The following is a 21842-nucleotide window of genomic DNA, read 5'->3' on the forward strand; positions in this document are numbered from 1 at the left end:
CACACACACACATATATATATATATACATGAAGTATTAGTCAATCATACCGGTTTAATACAAAAAATTTTATGGCTACGGGAGTGACGATATGTGATAAAAGTTAACACGATTAACGATACAAAAAAATCCTTAGTCATCTCGAGAGAGAGAGAGAGAGAGAGAGAGAGAGAGAGAGAGAGAGAGAGAGAGAGAGAGAGAGAGAGAGAGAGAGAGGTGCAAAAATATGAATTTACATCCTTTTATACATACATATATGTATACACGCATATACATATGAATGTATATTTCTAGTTTTTACACGCAGTTGAAATTTTGTACATTTGAATCTGTGTGTTTATTGTTCATAAAAAAATCCACAAAAATTCTATATCCAGTATTTATTTGGAGGAACAAGTTCTGTACCGAAAAGAATTCATGAGATATCGTAATGCCTTGTAAAGGGGATTGAATATGTGAATTATACTCGTATTTAAGATTTACTCCAATACAGAGAAATTCAAAGTCATTAAAATAAAGTCCTGCCAATTTGAACGTGTAATTCTTTCTACACTTTACACCACTTTAGAAGAGTGTGTCAAGGAAAAGCTGTTTAGATTTAAGACGAGTCTAGATGAAGATCCAATCTGAACGTGTAACTCTTTCTATGCTTTACACTTCTTTAGAAGTGTGTGTCAAGGAAAAGCTGTTCAGATTTAAGACGAGTCTAGATGAAGATCCAATCTGAACGTGTAACTCTTTCTATGCTTTACACTTCTTTAGAAGTGTGTGTCAAGGAAAAGCTGTTCAGATTTAAGACGAGTCTAGATGAAGATCCAATCTGAACGTGTAACTCTTTCTATGCTTTACACTTCTTTAGAAGTGTGTGTCAAGGAAAAGCTGTTCAGATTTAAGACGAGTCTAGATGAAGATCCAATCTGAACGTGTAACTCTTTCTATGCTTTACACTTCTTTAGAAGTGTGTGTCAAGGAAAAGCTGTTCAGATTTAAGACGAGTCTAGATGAAGATCCAATCTGAACGTGTAACTCTTTCTATGCTTTACACTTCTTTAGAAGTGTGTGTCAAGGAAAAGCTGTTCAGATTTAAGACGAGTCTAGATGAAGATCTAATTGCGTTGGCTGATGCTTTCCATGAGCTATGACAGTCGAAAATATGAAGGTGTTTGTTTGTCAATAGGGGCAACGATGCTTATTTTCTTGCATCAATTTCACCTGAAATTTTAGAATCAACTGTAAAGATTAGCAATGGTAATTTGGATGGAAGCTGTTGATAAAATCGTGCTAATTTGAAATTTTAAAGTCTTGAAGGTTGATGATGAATATATGAAAATATGTGGGAAAATATCATACTAGGTTGGTTTGCTGTGAGGGATTAGACTAAATTCTCCCACTATTACCAATCCGCAGTGGCTAGTGCGGTGATGAAAATGGCATTTGTTATGTAGTGGACTAGAAACGGCTGCATTTGTTGATGTTGTTGTTGTTGTTGTTGTTATATACAGTACTTTATACACATACATACATTTATACAGAGAAACCCATAATTACATTTTTATTATATACAAATCAATAATTACTTTTTCCCTCTATACAGACCAATAATTACTTTTTTCCCTTATATACAGACCAATAATTACTTTTTTCCCTTATATACAAACCAATAATTATTTTTCCCTTATATACACACCATTAATTATTTTTTCCCTTATACACACACCAATGATTACTTTTTTTCCTTATATACACACCAATGATTACTTTTTTTCCTTATACACAGACCAATACTTACCGTTCTCTTACTTGACAGCTAGTATTTAAAAGAAAAAAAAAGAATTTGTTGAAGCACGGGCTCTTGCAAACATGCAGCATGTGGTGTATCATTTTTTAAAAAAAATCACTAATAATTAATCAACTTTTTTTTTCAGAAAAATTACATCAAAACCTCTTTTTTCCAGAAAAATTACATCAAAACCTCTTTTTTCCAGAAAAAATTACATCAAAACCTCTGTTTTTTTCCAGAAAAATTACATCAAAACCTCTTTTTTTTCAGAAAAATTACATTAAAACCTCTTTTTTCCAGAAAAATTACATCAAAACCTTTTTTTTTCCAGAAAAATTACATCAAAACCTCTTTTTTTCCAGAAAAATTACATTAAAACCTCTTTTTTTTCCAGAAAAATCACATCAAAACCTTTTTTTCCAGAAAAATTACATCAAAACCTTTTTTTTTTCAGAAAAATTACATCAAAACCTCTTTTTTTCAGAAAAATTACATCAAAACCTCCTTTTTTTCCAGTAAAATTACATCAAAACCACTTTTTTTCCAGAAAAATTACATCAAAACCTCGAAGTACACCTTCTTCAACTTCGTGCCGTACAACCTATTCGAGCAGTTCCAGCGTCTGGCCAACTTCTACTTCCTGTGTCTGTTGGTGCTGCAGCTGATTCCCGTCATCTCGTCTCTGACTCCTGTCACCACCGCCGTCCCTCTCATCGGTGTGTTGATGGTCACGGCCACCAAGGACGCCTACGATGATTACGTAAGTGTTTGTGTGTGTGTGCGTGTGTGTGTGTGTGTGTGTGCAGAATGACAGAGACGTGGAGTGGTAGCTTTACAACTGGTGGAGGAGACTAGATCCCAAAATCAATTGTGACCCAACCCGGCCGAGATATATCTCTCCCGACTAATTCAACACCTTAACTACCATTAATTAATAATTCAAATTAATTTTCAAATTCATAACTCATAAATAATTTGCCATCATACCATTTTTGCCTTCGAAGGGGGCCATCTAACATTCTTATTGCAGCAGGGCTAGATGCGTGAACCAAAAAACCCTTCCTTTCCTTTCCTATCCACTCTACCTTATTCTACCTAACATTGCAAGAGGGTCTGCCCCTCTCTTTTACTCTCCTCCTATACTTCTTCCCCCCCCCTTTTTTTCTTACTCTTTCCCATCCCGAGTTCCTGCCTTCGGGCTATAAACTGGATTGTATCCAGGGGTACTCATCCTTATCCTTATCCCCTATTCCCCACTTCCCAATCCCTACACCGTGCCGTGCCGTGCTGTGTGTATGCGTGTGTGTGTGTGTGTGTGTACAGAATGACAGAGACGTGGAGTGGTTGCTTTTCTGTGTGTGTGTGTGTGTGTGTTTAGAATGACAGAGACGTGGAACTGTTGTTTTTCTTTACTTGTTAATTGAATTGTAAATGTCAAATATGTTTATAGGTTTTTTTGTGGTGTCAGATTTAATGAGTTTTGCCACCCAAATGCCTTCTTGGCTATTGGAGTGTTATATATATATATATATATATATATATATATATATATATATATATATATTTATATATATATATATATATATATATATATATATATATATATATATATATATATATATATATTTATTGTAATTGAGGTATAGAAATTAGTTATTTGTTTATTCGTATGTAATATATACTGTATATATATATATATATATATATATATATATATATATATATATATATATATATATACAGTATATATATATATATATATATATATATATATATATATATAATTTTTGTAAATGAGATATAAAAATGTGATATGGTTTTATATGGAAACGAAGCTATCTTGACTTTTTATATATTTACTTAGTAAACGAGGTAAAAAAGTGATATTTTAGTTTACACTTTCTGTAGTGTATTTATTTTATGCAATGAATCTTACAGCTTTTGGGATGTTAGTACCGCTGTGAACATTCTTATTTTAAGGACGAATTTATTGTGAATGAAATAAGAATGTGTAATCCGTGGTTTGAAATATATATTTTTTCTTCACATATGCAGCCTCCGAATGCTTTTTATTATATTTTGGAATGATGATTATTTTATTAACATTTTGTTAACTTTTGAAAATCTATTGAATTAATACGTGTTGCAAATTTTTTTTTTTTTGTGAAAAAAAAAAATAATTGCCCAAGCTAAGCTTTTGACACCAATATTCTTTTCTTGTTCAACACCTATTCAATTATTTTTTTTTTTTGGTTAGTTCTATATAAAAAAACCCTCTCGTATATTCAATTATTTGCAAATTTAGCTACTCCATTATTCTACCTTTCCAGCATCCATTAATTAAGCTTTTGTCAAAATGAAAAATTATACAATTTTTATTTTTTATTTATTTATTTATTTATTTATTTATTTATTTATTTATTTATTTGTTTGTTTGTTTATTTATTTTTGCAGCAACGCCATCGCAGTGACAACCAAGTCAACAAAAGGAAATCCCATGTATTAAGAAAAGGCCAACTTAAAGAAGAAATATGGAGCAAAGTAGGTTTTTGATGTTTTTTGTCTATCGTACATTCTCTCTCTCTCTCTCTCTCTCTCTCTCTCTCTCTCTCTCTCTCTCTCTCTCTCTCTCTCTCTCTCTCTCTCTCTCTCTCTCTCTCTCTATATATATATATATATATATATATATATTTATATTTATTATACATATATATATACACATATATGTATGTATGTATGTAAGATTACATGTTTTTACCATATATACATACATGCATATGTATGTGTTTATTTTTATGTATGTATGTGTATATATATATATATATATATATATATATATTTATATATATATAAATATATATATATATATATATATATATATATATATATATATATACATACACAGTATTGGAGTAATCATTTCCTATTGTAAATAGCATTGAATAACCCATAATGAATTTCAATAAGTCCCATCAATCATAGATGACAAATTGACATGTTGATCCAATGGAAGTGCTTGTCGATTACACGATTATTACTTTAGGAGTTCGCTTATTTTGCTATTTTCTATTTTTTTCATGTGGTTAAATTCACTGATAAGGAAAGTATTTTTAACAGATAACGGAATTTGATTAAATAGGCTACACAGATTGAATCTAATGCTTTATAGATTTGAAATGAAAAGATGACTGTCATTAAAGGGATTAAAAACTTCTTTTATTCCTACTACTTTATAGAAATATATTCTTCTTCACCCAAGGGGTTAACTACTGCACTGTAATTGTTCAGTGTCTATTTTCCCCTTGGTAAGGGTAAAAAGACTCTTTAGCCATGGTAAACAACTCCAAAATCAAACCATTGTTCTCTAGTCTTGGGTAGTGACATAGCCTCTGTGCCATGGTATTCCACTGCCTTGGGTTAGAGTTCTCTTGTTTGAGGGTACACTCGGGCACACTATTCTATCTAATTTCTCTACTTGTTTTGTTAAAGTTTTTATTGTTTATATAGGAGATATTTGTTTTAATGTTACCGTTCTTAGAATATTCTATTTTTCCTTGCTTCCTTTCTCACTGGGCTATTTTCCCAGTTGGGGCCCCTGGGCCTATAGCATCCTGCTTTTCCAACTATAGTTATAGCTTAGCAAGTAATAATAATAATAATAATAATAATAATAATAATCAGCTACACCTATTGACGCAAAGGGCCTCGGTTAGATTTCACCAGTAGTCTCGATCTTGAGCTTTTAAATCGATGCTTCTCCATTTATCATCATCTATTTCACGCTTTGTGGTCCTCATCCATGTAGGCCTGGGTCTTTAGTATTTGTTATAGAGATGTTAAAAAGATAAATTTCGTGTATACATATCTTTACCCTCTTCAATTCCTCATGCAACCCTTGTTCTTACTCTCGTTCTTTTACTCTTTTTCTCGTTTTCTTACTCCTTTTTCTTTTTTTACACTTTTTCTCGTTTTGTTACTCAGTTCTCGTTTTTACTCTTTTTTCTCGTTTTCTGCTCTTTTTCTCGTTTTCTTGCTCTGTTTTTCTCGTTTTTTATTCTTTTTATAGTTTATCTGGTTTTACTCTTTCTCGTTTTGTTAATCTTTTTTCTCTTTTTTTACTCTTTTTCTCATTTTCTTACTCTTTTTTCGTTTTCTTAAACATTTTTTTCGTTTTCTACTCTGTTTTTCTCATTTTCTTACTCTTCTCGTTTTCCCATCGTAATATTACAACTTAGAGCATACAGATTTCGTGTCCTCTTCCCCCAACAAGAACTTGCTCAGAATGTCAACCTTGGATGTTATTGACCGTATTCCAATCACTCACCATTGCTCTGATAATAATTTATATCTAACTGTGTTATATATGATTGCAGGTGGAGGTTGGAGATGTTATTCGCATGGAGAATAACCAGTTCGTGGCTGCAGATATCCTTTTAATATCGACGTCTGAGCCCAATGGTCTCTGCTACATAGAAACTTCAGAACTGGATGGGTAATTACTCTTATGTACTATTAGTCAATTTCTTTTAGCGATGCAGATTTGCACCGGCTCGCAGCGGTGAACTTTTAGCTGGGAAAAGTTTCCTGATCGCTGATTGGTTGGACGAGATAATTCTAACCAATCAGCGATCAGGAAACTTTTCCCTTTTAGCTCGGAAAAGTTTCCTGGTCGCTGATTGGTTGGACGAGATCATTCTAACCAATCAGCGATCAGGAAACTTTTCCCTTTTAGCTCGGAAAAGTTTCCTGATCGCTGATTGGTTGGACGAGATCATTCTAACCAATCAGCGATCAGTAAACTTTTCCGAGCTAGGCACTGCTGCGAGTCGGTGCAAACCTGCCTCGATAAAAGAAATGGACTTTACACTGTTCGAACCTTGACAGGCTCTCTGCCTAACTGTAAAAATTATCTCTAAACTCAACTAAGGCCTACCTTTTTACTAAATAATTAAATACTATAATGAATCAGGCCTAATATTAAACATGAGGTAATCTTAAAGTATATTTGTATTAAGTACTGAGTACCAGAACGTATTACAGAATTATGATGTGGAAGTAGGTGTCAGTAAATCAAAGGTTTATATCCATGCACCCATTATTTTTTTTTTTTTTTTTTTTGTGAAACAACAGAGATTGTAAGATTCTGTACACGGTGCTCTTAATAAGACATGATTAGTATACTTTGTATTTTGCTGAAAATAGGCTGTACAGTATTTTAAAAGCTTCCAAGAGATTGTATCGTAACAAACTTCCTTATTGATTATTGTAAGAACGAGAATAGACTAAGGAATTAAAAAAACTTACAGTAGCTATTTTATTAGCATCTATTAACACAAATTATCTTGATGGTTTTATTCTGCCTCATTTGTCATAATTGCAAAGTCTTACGTCAGAGATATTTTCGTCATTTTTTTTTATCCATGAATCATCAAAAGTTAGTGTTTGAGGTAATTCATTTTTCATGTTAGGAGTTTTTAGAAACTTAAAACAAGAAGCAGGATTTCTTGTAGAATTCAAGATTTAACTTTCGTTTTATTTGTATGAATCCTATTTTAATATTCTATATGAATTTTGTAGGGCATGCCATTATTGTTACGATCCATGGGATGTCAACCAACTTCCCTCCAGTCAATCCACTTTCTTTTTAATTCATTTGTTACATCTTGACTTCATTTAGGTGTCTTTCATATTTTGTTTAAAATTATGAAAGTTTTTAACCGGCCAGCAGGACTTTGTTAATAGTTTATATATGACATGTCTGTTTTGAAATTGTTACTTTTTTTAGAATGATTTATTGTTAATTTGTTCTCTTCATTTATTTATTTCCTTATTTCCTTTCCTCACTGGGCTATTTTTCCCTGTTGGAGCCCCTGGGCTTATAGCATCTTGCTTTTCCAACTTGGGTTGTAGCTTGGATAGTAATAATAATAATAATAATAGTAATAATAATAATATGTATCATTAATGGGGAAGATTTTTCATGTTTGTGGTAGAACATTATGATGGCAATTTGTTAAATCATATTGTATATATTTGTTCAGTTCTCTTTATATTTGATGCTATAAAGATAATTTACATATGATTAGGAATGTCTGATAGCAGTCCATTTGTAAATGAAGATTTATACTTTTTTAAAGTTTTTAGCCTAAGATATTTAACATAAGGTATATGTTAAAGGGAATATTGTTAAAATTATATTTTTGCAGAACTAATCTTTTTTGTATGATATTGTTATTACAAAGATTTTTTTTTATATCCACAGAGAAACCAATTTGAAATGTAAACAGTGCCTACCTGAAACAGAAAATTTAGGTCACGATGATTCAAGCATTGGATCATTCAGGGGCGAAATTCGGTGTGAACCACCGAATAACCAACTCAATAAATTTGATGGAGTACTTAACTTCGAAGGCAAGCAGTAAGTGTTGTAGTGAAAACAAGTATTATTTTTATTTTATGTTGTCTTTTGAAATTAATGGTTGATATGGCTATACTATGACCTAAAGTCCATTTCTTTTAGCGATGCATATTTGCACTGACTCACGGCGGTGCCCTTTTAGCTCGGAAAATTTTCCGGATCGCTGATTGGTTGGACAAGATAATTCTAACCAATCAGTGATCAGGAAACTTTTCCGAGCTAAAAGGGCACCGCCGCGAGTCGGTGCAAATATGCATCGCTAAAAGAAATGGACTATAGTTGATTGATGTTTCTATATGTGTGCTTATTTGCTGTGTTTAAATCTTTCAGGCTCTCTCTAGATAATGACAAAATATTGCTGCGAGGGTGTATCTTGCGGAATACTGAGTGGTGCTATGGAGTGGTAGTTTTTGCTGGGAAGGACACAAAACTAATGATGAACTCTGGGAAAACAAAGTTCAAACGCACAAGTATTGATAGATTGTTAAATTTTATTATCCTAGGGGTAAGTATAGTGCCAAATGTGGACTAATTTTCATTATGTAATAGGGTTCTAGACTTTCTTAGGTTGCATTGCTGGTACAAGAAATCTGGTTAGGATAACAATTTGAGTGCTGTGTAATAAATTCCCTAATTACATTTGGTTAGAAATTAGTACAGTAGCAGGTAGTGCAGATCATTGATTTCCAGCAAACCTATATGTAGTTCTTCAAGTCATATTAAGTTCAATAAGTGAAAGATGGTGGAAATTTCCATAGGTAATGCGCAAAAATTAGACTGCTCTCTACAACCCCAGAAGTGTTGCTGTATCTTCACCGTCCCCAGAGATTTATCTTTTGATGCTTTTGGCTGTAACTTTTTCGTTTTCAAGTCTTGGAAGAAACTTCTTTTGTTTGAGTCTTTGATTTTCAGTTCTTGCGTTTTCTTGAAGTTAGGTGAAGATTTTGCTTTTCTTCATATGTAGGCATGGTATTTCATTGCTTGCTTTATTAGTACTGGGATTCCCACTATGTTATTAATTTTTGTTTAAGAAAATGGTGTACAGTACTTATTTTAATTACTTGACAAGTTTCAGACAAGTTACAATACAGAAAGTATTTTTTTTTATTAAAGAAAACTTTAATTAGGCATACCTCACTTGAGGTACTCATGTTAAATTATGGGTAAATTTTCAGCTTTAGCTGATTCTACTGTTCTTCAAACCACTGTCTGTCATTAGGCAATTTATTTTATTGCTTTGCAAAATTATTTTGTAAAATTATACTGTACTCATTCCCATATATTAAAGTCGTATAGATAAAGGTTTTAATATTGCTGAGGTGGCCTTATTTTGTTGATAGTGTCAGGTTAAATTTCTTATCATCCATTCCCACTGTTTTTCTCATAGCCTAAGCTGAGTTTTCATATAGAGGTGCTAACTAATAGTATTTTGGTCAACATTTTCTCACAAAGTTCTGCTTTGTTTTATTGATTTAGAATTATTGAGAGTAGCAGAAGGAATTTATACCTTCCTGCATCAGGTCTCTCAAGTTGATTCTACTCCTCGTAGTGGCGAAGCCCACAGAAGCAATGTAAGGATCCTTACTGTTATAAATACTCAAGTATTTAAATCTTGGAAAGTTGTTTGTCATTTTGCTTGAGGATGCCGTTAGTGTGAGGTTCAAGGACATCTATGCAGTCATTCACACAATAATTGAAGTGCATGCGAGCTTCCATTTCTTGGCTCTTATCAAAGGATCCCATGTCCCTAGAAAATTGATTGTGTTTTTCCTTTGTTTTGGTATTATTGTGCCAAATTTTGTTCGGAAGCATAATGTACTTGCATTTAATTTTGGAGTTTAAGCTCTTCAAAGGTAACTAGAAGTAATGGGATATTTGACTTGATTATTATTATGATTTCAAGATTACTGTGGTTCGTTTTCACCCATTCTTCATGGAAAAAAAAAATTGTGGATTTCGTTGTGGTTGAAATTATCAAACACTTTTAATAATATAATTTGTAGTTTTTGATTTGCATAACAGTTTCAATTTTTCTACTGTATATAATTTTCAATATTAAACTTAGCCGGTGATTATATAAGCTGCAACTCTGTTGCTCGACAGAAAACTCTACGTTAAAAATCCGCCAGCGATCGCAATGCAGGTAGGGGGTGTACTTCAACAGCGCCATCTGTCGTGCAGGTACTCAGTACTCAATGTAAACACAGAACTCAATTTTCTCTCTGTCGGGCTACCGGCAAGACCTACTAATTCGCTATTACTAACTGGATTTGTTTTCACAACTATTTGGTGAAGTACACTATTCTAGTTTTGAGCTTTCGCTATGCAGGTGTTTTATCTTCATCTCAAAACTTGAACTCGTTTTGGATAGATTTAATTATGGTGACAAAGAGAGTATGGACTCTCTTTCACTTTTAAATGGCCGACCCTTCCCTTAGACGGAAGTGTGTTTAGGTTTTTAGTAATTTTGCTTAACACGTTATAGATCTATATATTTTATATCTCTCCGCCTTTATTAGGCCTCTTCGATTAACTTTCCATTTATTATAAACATATAAAAATAAATTTTTATGTTTTGTTTATATGCGACCTTTCCTGATAGTAGGCGGTCCTTACTTGGAACCGAAGTTAATCAACGTTGAGCCCGTTATATCGTATTTAGCCTTTAAAGAATTTAAAACTTTTTAAATTTAATGTTTTATGAAAGAATTTCTTTGATAGTCTTCGTACTGTTTTCAAAGATGAACTAACGTTTAGTTTTTTAGACTACGCAGTTCAGGACGTTCAACATGCGCTCTATCGTTACGATAGAGAGAGAGTGTATCACGGTTTCACTTTGCAGTAAGAGTAAATCGATTCTGACGTTTTGTTCATTCTTTCTTAGCTTAAATGTTTTAAATTCTAAATTAAAGGAACTTTTTATTTGGAAAACCTTTCAGTTTTTTCCTTTAGTCAAATAACATGTTTTTTTGACGATATATAATTGGGCTCTTCTCTTAGGTGCGAAATCAAGAGAGAAAGAGAGAGAGAGATAGAGACGGAGGGAGAGAGAGGAGAGAAAACGTTCCGTTCAAGCGGGTAACGTTGTTCTCGAGTTGCTCTCGTCCCTAGTCGCTGTACGGGGAGGAAGGATAAAAAATTTTTAGTTTTTTATTCTCGTCCCCAGGCTATGTGCGGTGAGAGATTGAAAACGTAGTTATATGAACTAGTGTTTAGTCTCTTTCCCAGCCACTGATTTTTTTTATCTTAAAATATGTTTTCTGTTTTTTGCTGGTATTAATGAGCTTGCATTATACGACTGATTTCGCAATTACTACCTTTTAATGAAGGGTAGAATTGCGTGTTTCAGGTAGAAATCAGTAAAAGTTTCGATTTCAGTGAAATAAGTGCAAAACAGAAAATCGATAAAGTGATATGCGCAAAGTGTTACAGTGTTGCGTCCGAGGGTTCGTCTGTTCGTGCCTGTCGTTCACCTAGTCCGGGACCTCTTGCAAGCTCCCAAGCCCAGGGGAGAAGTAATGTCGAACGACTTATGGGTTCGAGAGGCCTTGATTAACGAACAGACGTTTTTCCCTCTGTGGTTTCGGGCGTATCTACCCAAGATCGCCCCACCCACTCTAAGACGAGAGAGCCCATTTATTCCTTGTCTGCGGAAGAGGTTTCTCGTAAGAAACCATGGACCAAGGTCTCGCGGCTTATTAAGCGCAAGTCGGTCCTTTCCGCGCAAGTCCAACGGCCCAGTTGTAGCCACTGGGTCAGTTCGGACTCGCTGCAGTCTTCCGACGACTGCTCACCTCCTAAGAGAGGCAAAGCGGTACCGCATCAGGCAGTCACACCGTCTGTTGCCGCACCTGCTCCTGTAGACCCTAGTGGTCTTTGCTGCAGACCATGCAGTCTCAGTTAACGTCATTGATGCAGGACTTTCGTGCGGAGAAGGTTGACACTGCACCAACCTCTAGCCTACAACCAATCACGGTTGTGCGTCCTGTGGACGCTGAGGCGACCTTCTCCCGCACTCCAAGAGAGTCCCGCCACCCATGCGTTCCAGTGTACCCTGCCAGCCGCATGTTGACGTTCAGCGACACACGGAACCTTCCGTTGACGTTCGCGAGGTACAACAACAGTCTAAGTTGTTTTGTTTTGACGCGGTGCGTCAACTTCCGCATTCTAGAGTTGTTTTGACTGCTCAGTCTAGACAGTCAAAGCAGTCTCGAGTGGACACTGTACGTCCTCACACACCTGTTGTGGTTGACAGTTCAGTTGTTGACAGTTCACAGACTGTCAAGCAGTTACATGACGTTGCCTTCTGGTCTGCTACTTATGCACCAGTGAGAGACTCACTGAGGTAACCTAGCTTTTATCGGACAAGGTTCCTGTGGATGAGGAAGTTGCTGTTCTCCCTCCTACTGATATTCCTTTGAGGACTCTGTCAGATGGAGAGGAGCCTTAAGCTGCTTAGCCTCCTATGGACTTTAATTAAATCATGATGATTTTTTTAAGGATCTTCGTCCGGATCTTGTAACTGCTGCTCCTCGTTCGCCTAAACGTCAGAACTTACACTAGGCCTAGCTACTTCGAAGCCGTTGTTTTTAAGCTAGTGCTCTCTCGCTCTCCTAGAGAGCGTTACGTTGGCTGGGCGACTGGTTTTTGCACCAGGAGGAGTTTTTAGGGATACAGCCTTTGATTTCCCTTCTTTTAAACTGGCTTATAGAGCGAGAGTCTGATATGACACGAGAGAAGTTCTCGGCTTGGGAGTTCATGCCTCTGCCCAGATAGACTTCTCAATTCTGGTAGACTCGCCCTGGCGCCTAGCCAGGAGACGCTCCAAGTTGTTTACAGGTCAACTTCTCAGCTTTTGTCAAGCCTTTGAAGTTTTGCTGTACTATTATGTCACACATAACAAGGCTTTCAGGGATGGTAAACGGTTCCGCCTCAGTCGCTAACCCCGTCTGTTGCCACACCTGCTCCCGTAGACCCTAAATGGGCTTTGCTGCAAGCCATGCAGTCCAAGCTTGCGTCCTTGATAGAGGACTTAAATGCGGAGAAGAACCTTCTGGCCAACAACCTTCCAACCGGTCGGTTGTGCGCCCTGTTGACGCTGAGGTAACCTACTCGCGTCTGCCAGTTGAGGTGGTTCCTCCTTCTGGCCAACAACCTTCCAACCGGTCGGTTGTGCGCCCTGTTGACGCTGAGGTAACCTACTCGCGTCTGCCAGTTGAGGTGGTTCCTCCACCGATGCGACCCAGTGTGGGTTGCCAGTCGCACGTTGACGTTAAGCGACGCTCGGAGGTGGTTGTTGACGTTCAGGACGTTCAACAACCAGCAGAGGTGACTTGTTGTGACGCAGTGCGTCAACCTCAGCAACCCGGTAGGGTGTTGACTGCACAACCCAGACGGTCTAGACAGTTTCGGGTTGACGCTGTACTTCCTCGCGCACCCATGGTTGTTGACAGTTCACAGACTGTGCAGCAGTTCCATGATATTGCGTCCGGCTCCGTCACGCATCCACCAGTGCGACCGGATTCAGCGAGTCAGACGTTGCCCACTCCGTTGCCGTTTCCTCATCAGTTTCGGATGAGGAACCCTCTGATGAGGACGTTGCTGAACAAGACGATTAGCCCCCAGCCCTGCTATCCATCCAGAAGATGCTGAAGAAGGAACGCTGCTCAGTCAGGCTGTGGATGAGTCTGGTAGGGACACTGTCATCCGTGGATCAATTTGTGTCACTAGGAAGACTACACCTCCGTCCTCTTCTATACCATCTAGCTTTTCACTGGAAAAAGGACAAGACGCTAGAAGCGGTCTCGATCCCGGTTTCCGGAAAGATAAGTCTTGTCTGACTTGGTGAAAGGACTATATCAACCTTAGAGAGGGTCTTCCCCTAACTGTTCAGACTCCCAACCACGTTCTCTTCTCGGACGCATCGGACGTAGGCTGGGGTGCGACATTAGACGGTCGGGAATGCTCGGGATTATGGAACTCGAGTCAAAAGACAATGCATTTCAACTGCAAGGAGCTTCTGGCAGTACGTCTGACCTGGAAAAGCTTCGGGTCTCTCCTTCAAGGCAAAGTGGTGGAGGTGAACTCGGACAACACCACGGCTTTGGCGTACATCTCCAAGCAAGGAGGGACCTACTCTCTGACGTTGTACGAGATCGCAAGGGACCTCCTCACCTGGTCAAAAGGTCTAGACATATCACTAGTAACGAGGTTCATCCAAGGCAACTTGAATGTCATGGCAGATTGTCTCATTCGGAAGGGACAAATAATTCCAATAGAATGGACCCTCCACAAGGATGTATGCAAGAGACTTTGGGCCACCTGGGGCCAGCCAACCATAGATCTCTTCGCAACCTCGATGACCAAGAGGCTCCCAATATTTTGCTCACCAATCCCGGACCCAGCAGCAGTTCATATAGATGCCTTTCTACTAGATTGGTCACATCTAGATCTATATGCATTCCCTCCGTTCAAGATTGTCAACAAGGTACTGCAGAAGTTCGCCTCTCACGAAGGGACAAGGTTGACGCTAGTTGCTTCCCTCTGGCCCGCGAGAGAATGGTTCACCGAGGTACTTCGATGGCTAGTAGACGTTCCCAGAACACTTCCCCTAAGGGTGGACCTTCTACGTCAGCCACGCGTAAAGAAGGTACACCAAGGCCTCCACGCTCTTCGTCTGACTGCCTTCAGACTATCGAAAGACTCTCGAGAGCTAGAGACTTTTCGAAGGAGGCAGCCAGAGCGATTGCTAGAGCAAGGAGAACATCCACCCTTAGAGTCTACCAATCGAAGTGGGAAATCTTCCGAAACTGGTGCAAGTCAGTATCCGTATCCTCGACCAGTACCCCTGTAACTCAAATAGCTGACTTCCTCTTATATCTGAGGAAAAGAACGATCTCTTTCAGCTCCCACTATCAAGGGTTACAGAAGCATGTTGGCATCAGTCTTCCGTCACAGAGGCTTAGATCTTTCCAACAATAAAGATCTACAGGACCTCCTTAAGTCTTTTGAGACCACGAAGGAGCGTCGTTTGGTTACACCTGGTTGGAATTTAGACGTGGTACTAAGATTCCTTATGTCAGACAGGTTCGAAACGCTACAATCAGCCTCCCTGAAAGATCTCACCTTAAGACACTTTTCCTGGTATGCTTAGCCACAGCTAAAGGAGTCAGTGAGATTCATGCCTTCAGCAAGAACATCGGATTCTCATCCGAAACGGCTACATGTTCTACAACTTGGTTTTCTAGCCAAAAACGAGCTGCCTTCTCGGCCTTGGCCAATATCGTTCGATATTCCAAACTTATCGTATGGTTGGAAATGAACTAGAAAGAGTCTTATGTCCTGTAAGAGCTCTTAAGTTCTATGTAAAACGAACTAAACCTTTACGAGGCCCGTCTGAAGCTTTATGGTGTTCAGTTAAGAAACCATCTTTGCCTATGTCAAAGAATGCTTTATCCTATTTTATCAGACTGTTAATACGAGAAGCTCATTCCCATCTGAATGAGGAAGACCAAGCTTTGCTGAAGGTAAGGACACACGAAGTAGAGCTGTCGCAACTTCCGTGGCCTTTAAACAAAATAGATCTCTGCAAAGTATAATCGACGCAACCTATTGGAAAAGCAAGTCAGTGTTCGCGTCTTTTTATCTTAAGAATGTCCAGTCTCTTTACGAGAACTGCTACACTCTGGGACCATTCGTAGCAACGAGTGCAGTAGTGGGTGAGGGCTCAACCACTACAATTCCCTAATTCCATAACCTTTTTAATCTTTCTCTTGAAATGTTTTATTATTGTTTTTGGGTTGTCCGGAAGGCTAAGAAGCCTTTCGCATCCTAGTTGATTTGGCGGGTGGTCAAAGTCATTTCTTGAGAAGCGCCTAGATTAGAGGTTTTGATGAGGTCCTGTTGTATGGGTTGCAACCCTTGATACTTCAGATCCTAGGGGTCGCTCAGCATCCTAAGAGGATCGCGAGGTCCGTAAGGAAGACGTACTTAAAAAGGCAGAGTAATTGTTCAAGTCGACTTCCTTACCAGGTACTTATTTATTTTATGTTTGTTATTTTGAATAACTGCTAAAATGAAATAAAAAATCCTTAGCTCATAATAATGTAAACAATTATTGCTGGTCTCTACCCACCCCCCTGGGTGTGAATCAGCTTATATAATCACCGGCTAAGTTTAATATTGAAAAATGTTATTTTTATAATAAAATAAATTTTTGAATATACTTACCCGGTGATTATATATTAAAGGACCCTCCCTTCCTCCCCAATAGAGACCCAGTGGACCGAGGAGAAAATTGAGTTCTGTGTTTACATTGAGTACTGAGTACCTGCACGACAGATGGCGCTGTTGAAGTACACCCCCTACCTGCATTGCGATCGCTGGCGGATTTTTAACGTTGAGTTTTCTGTCGAGCAACAGAGTTGCAGCTTATATAATCACCGGGCAAGTATATTCAAAAATTTATTTTATTATAAAAATAACATTTTTCTCACATTTAAAGGGTAGTTTGTTCCTTTCATTTACCTTTTATCGCATTTTCCTCTCTATGTGTCTAAATATGAGCATAGATTGCTTATTTATATGCTTTTCTCAAAAAAAAACTATCCTGAAACTTGATTTTTGCAGGATTTTGACCAGGAGTAATTCCGAATTGACAATATAAGCATTTGATTTTTTTAGTATACTGTTATGATTAATTATGATCTCCACAGTGTGTGAGGTAAGATTATAAAACAGTTCCATCTGCACTACCTGCATTATTTAAGCATCAACTAGCTTTAAAAAGTATGTTCAGTTTTACATTTCTTACCACCCATTCAAATGTCATTTTTGTATAGATTATTAGAAATTAACTGGATTTCTTGAAACAGGTTTACGATTTAGAATTGTATGTAATTAAATTTGTGTACTGGATTACTGTATGTTCAAATTTAAAAACCATTTTTTTGCTGTATTATTCTCATGATTATATTTATATTTCAAAGATCTGTAACATCATGTCATTTGTGATTACATTTTCATCATTATATCTAGAAAAATTTTGAGTTTAATGGAAGAATTTTTATCTTTCAGATTGTGTTTTTTCTGCTCTCCATGTGCCTCTTCTGTACTATAGCATGTGGAATATGGGAGTCTCTTACAGGTAATGATATGCAATGTTTTTATATATAATTATATGCAGAGATTCCATATAAGAATTTTTTTGCTGTAAAATCAGGTTATCAGATAATAGATGAACATTGTGAGTCAAGGTACTTGACAGAATATTTATGTATTTTGTGTACATTAATGTACTTTTCTTCATATCAGTTTTATAAAGACATTTGTTCCATTGTCACCTGTTCTTTCCTCAAGTCGTCTGATATTATGTCAATTGGAATGACATTACTGAAAAGTTATTCTCCTAATACCTCCACTCACCTTAGAGTAAAGGCATACACACAAATCATTTCTTTTGACGTCATTTCATGGCATACTGCCATTTAAAGCACTAATAGGCGCGCGTTCTAAAAGGCCAGTTTGTTTCCTCATGTATGCAGCTAGATGATTAATACACTTAATGCCATCAATTTCAAATTGAATTTATTCATAGGGGTGAAAAACGTTGTTAGTTTCCATAAAGTTGACAGTAAAATGGTAACCTGCATGTCTTAGACTTAGCACAATTCAAATTGGATTTTTTCTACAAAGTTATCCAAGTAATATATAATACAATAATAGTACACATTAATCATGCATTTTATTGTTTTAGTATTTTATTCTGATTGAAGAATCTGTTAAAGAGGAGCTATATTTGGAAATTATTAGACATTCTTCCCTTGATAAAAAAAAATCCATAATTTTCAGCATTGTTACCATACATGAGTTTGCACTACCACCTGACTTAATCCAAACAAGTGTACTGAATGCGAATGGAAAAACTTAAACTTAGAATTGAAAAAGAAATTGGTCATGTGGTTGCCAATTCTATTTTTGTAACAATCTAGGATATAGCATTTCAGTGATAGAATACAGTAGTAGTTCTTCTTTCATTGGAAATATTTGTTTGGGAACATCTGGAGACAACTTAAATGGGGACTATTAGTTAGGAATGAAGTGGTGAGGTTGAGAACGGGTGTAAGAAATGAGTTAGCAGCTAGAGTGGATATGAATGTGTTGAGATGGTTTGGCCATGTTGAGAGAATGGAAAATGGCTGTCTGCTAAAGAAGTTGATGAATGCAAGAGTTGATGGGAGAAGTACAAGAGGAAGGCCAAGGTTTGGGTGGATGGATGGAGTGAAGAAAGCTCAGGGTGATAGGAGGATAGATGTGAGAGAGGCAAGAGAGCGAGCTAGAAATAGGAATGAATGGCGAGCGATTGTGACGCAGTTCCGGTAGGCCATGCTGCTTCCTCCGGTGTCTTAGATGACCGCGGAGGTAGAAGCAGTAGAGGATTCAGCATTATGAAGCTTCATCTGTGGTGGATAACGGGGGAGGGTTGGCTGTGGCACCCTAGCAGTACCAGTTGAACTCGGTTGAGTCCCTTGTCAGGCTGGGAGGAACGTAGAGAGTAGAGGTCCCCTTTTTGTTTTGTTTCATTTGTTGATGTCGGCTACCCCCCAAAAATTGGGGGAAGTGCCTTGGTATATGTATGTATTTGATTAGTAATGAGTTTACTGTTTGAAGAAAATTTGTGAAAAAAAAGTGAAGAGAGGTCTTTTGATGCAAATTGCTAGTTATGTGTGATCAAAGATGAAACAAGATGTAAAAACTTTGCAACAACCACTTTCTTTGATGCTCAGGAAGCAATTGATGAACAATGATTGTAAATTTGTTCGTCACGAATTATATTACTCTAAACACATTGCACTTGTAGTGGGTGCAATTATGCATTATGTACCAAGTTTTTACTTGCTCTCCAAGAGTATGCGACAGGTGTCATAGACAAACTTTTCTATACCTTATTTTCTTAGACAATTGGAAGGAAAAAATAGTGCTTGGGATTGTTCAAGTTGTAAATACATATTTTAATGAAAAAAAATATTACAATTGAGCAACCCTTTTGCATTATAACTAATATTTTTTTTTTTTTCTATTTTCAGGCCAATATTTTAGAGTATTTTTGCCTTGGGATTCTCTAATACCACCAGATCCTCCTGGCGGGCCAGCTGTGATCGCTCTTCTTGTTTTCTTTTCATACGCCATTGTTTTAAACACCGTTGTGCCTATTTCACTATATGTTAGGTAGGTAGTAAACTGAAGATTGTTTTGATTGTTAATTACTAGTTGATGTGTTTTAGGAACACTGAGCTCTTAAATGGTACTTAAGATACGGTAAACAATCCTCCATCTCTGACATCTGTAAGTGTGTTAGTCATATAATCCATGAATTTGTGTTGATGAAATATCTGTGCATTTGTGAAACAGTCATACTTTTTCTGCCCAAATTACAAAATATAGCAGCATAGAAACTAGCATTGTTGAGTTGTTGATGGAAGTATGATAACAATTTTAATTTCCATTCACTTTATTATAGCGTTTTGTATTTGTGATTTTATTTTTGTTAACAATAACAAGGAAACTAAACAAAATGCATAAAGAAATGAGTAAAGAGTATATTTTAATAAAAAATATGGAATATACTAAAGACAAAAAAGTCAAAGAAAGTACAGTACAGTAGTTATTATTTTTTTCAAACAAACCATTGTGTTCTGGTTCATGTCGTACTGGCTGCATACCACATTTATTTAAAGTAGAAGACTGATCTTTTGATGACAGGAGAGACCTCTCATTTCTGCAGGTTGCAAAGTACGTTGATCATATTTCCAAAGTACGTGAGAAGGAGGCTAAAGACTAGTAACAAATAGGTTGTGTTAAAATGTTTGTAAAATTGCGAAGGAAATTACAATTTTTGTAATGTAGGTTAGCATGGTAAAGCAATGTGTAATACTGAATCAAATGAATAAATGTCTTTATAAATCCTTTCTTTTTCAGTGTTGAAGTTATTCGATTGTGCCAGAGTTTTCTAATCAACTGGGATGATGCAATGTACCATCATGCAACAAAGACTCATGCCAAGGCTCGTACTACAACACTTAATGAAGAACTTGGCCAAATAGAATATATATTTTCTGACAAGACTGGAACTCTTACTCAGGTAATACACAAGATGTACTTAGTGTTTTTCTTGGGTATGATTTTGGTTATAAGTAATCATTTACAGTTAGTTGAATATATATCTTTCTTGCAAACCCCAAAAATTAATTATTGTTTATTTTGGATATGATGGTAAATTTTTATTTCCTTAATTAAACACCAAGGTTATAGAAAATATGACTAGTGAGCTGCTGTCCATTTGATTGTAAAAGACTTGTTTTGGCAGTATAAGTACTGTACTAGCGCCTGCATTTACCCCACCAAAGTTAACCCATGATGAGCTAGTGACTGTGCTTGCAAGTATACTACCATCTGAAACCGATCAAATTTAACTGAAACTTCCTTATTAACACTGAGTTCTAATGGAACTATACTAAATGCTATGCCATCTATGATTCTCCATATGAAATACAAGGTCTCTTAAGAGCATTTTTATTAGCAAGTGAAGAGATATAAGGATCCAAACTATCAACTCTTGTCTTGTGTGTCACAATCTAGTTGTCTAAGAGAGTGACTCGGATTGAATAAGGATTGAATAAGACAAGGGTTTAGCAGCATAAGGGCATAAAGTAATTAAAAATTAGTGGCTTTGTGAGAGGATCTTGATTTTGTAAGGTCAGTAAACATGGTTAGGGTTAGCAGCCGGGCAGACAAGAATAGAATTACCACTTGTAAATGAAGCTCCACTGGTCCTCTGAGATTTTAAAAAAGCACTATATTAGAATACGGTGTTAGTGTGTCATTTTTGTCATCATTGCCCTCGTCTTCTCGAGATTTCCTCGCTGAACCAAAATCAAGTTTCCCTTTGCGCAATGGTCGGTAACTATTACAAGATACTTTCCAAAGAGAGGAACAGTGAAGCCTTCTCTCTCCTCACAGTGGTTAATTAAATCCCAGTAGGCCTACTTTACCTGACATGAGACACAAAGAGAATGTGGACCATGATGGCAGTAAATGATGATAAATCTAGAGGAGGACATCTTAAAACACACTAAAATGATCGATTCTCTATCAATCTATAGGACTAAAAGTTAAACTGATACTGGTACTACACAGCTTTGCTTCTTGCCATTAACCACTAGTGTCTCATTATTTTTCTATTGAAAGGAAAAAAATGAGAAATTTTGAAAATTTTAGTTGTAAATGTCTAAAATCTTGATTTTTTTGAGAAGAAGCAATATGAATATCAGAGGAGGTTCTAAGAAATAATAAAATGTTGCTATAATGATTTAACATTTTCTTTTTTATTTGCTTTCCAGAATTTGATGGCCTTTAACAAGTGCAGTATTGCAGGTCGTAGCTATGGAGATATAATAGACCCCAGGACAGGGGAATATCTAGAAATCAGTGAGGTAGGTCTAAAGAATTTACCATTTTCTGCAGATGTGCAAACAAAGCAATGAAGTCTTTAATGTTATTGCAGGTTTTATATAATTTATGGTTTATGGGAATTCATTTTACATTTATGATCTTATAAATATGGGGATTAGATGGGATTTTGCATTTA

At 36.6% G+C, this 21842-nt stretch overlaps 1 protein-coding gene across 12 annotated transcripts in view; it reads left to right on the forward strand.

Moving 5' to 3' along the window:
• Positions 1–21842, forward strand: part of ATP8B (ATPase phospholipid transporting 8B) — a 753209-nt gene that overhangs the window by 672402 nt on the left and 58965 nt on the right. For all 12 annotated transcript variants that reach the window (XM_068392502.1, XM_068392503.1, XM_068392507.1 and 9 more), the window contains 9 exons: positions 2327–2539; positions 4234–4320; positions 6153–6271; positions 8042–8197; positions 8528–8702; positions 17273–17342; positions 19282–19423; positions 20174–20336; positions 21595–21687. In XM_068392502.1, the coding sequence (XP_068248603.1) occupies positions 2327–2539; positions 4234–4320; positions 6153–6271; positions 8042–8197; positions 8528–8702; positions 17273–17342; positions 19282–19423; positions 20174–20336; positions 21595–21687 (1218 nt within the window). The remainder of the gene's footprint in view (positions 1–2326; positions 2540–4233; positions 4321–6152; positions 6272–8041; positions 8198–8527; positions 8703–17272; positions 17343–19281; positions 19424–20173; positions 20337–21594; positions 21688–21842) is intronic.

The sequence above is a fragment of the Palaemon carinicauda genome, chromosome 18 (genome assembly GCF_036898095.1).
Source record: "Palaemon carinicauda isolate YSFRI2023 chromosome 18, ASM3689809v2, whole genome shotgun sequence".
Classification (NCBI taxonomy): domain Eukaryota; kingdom Metazoa; phylum Arthropoda; class Malacostraca; order Decapoda; family Palaemonidae; genus Palaemon; species Palaemon carinicauda.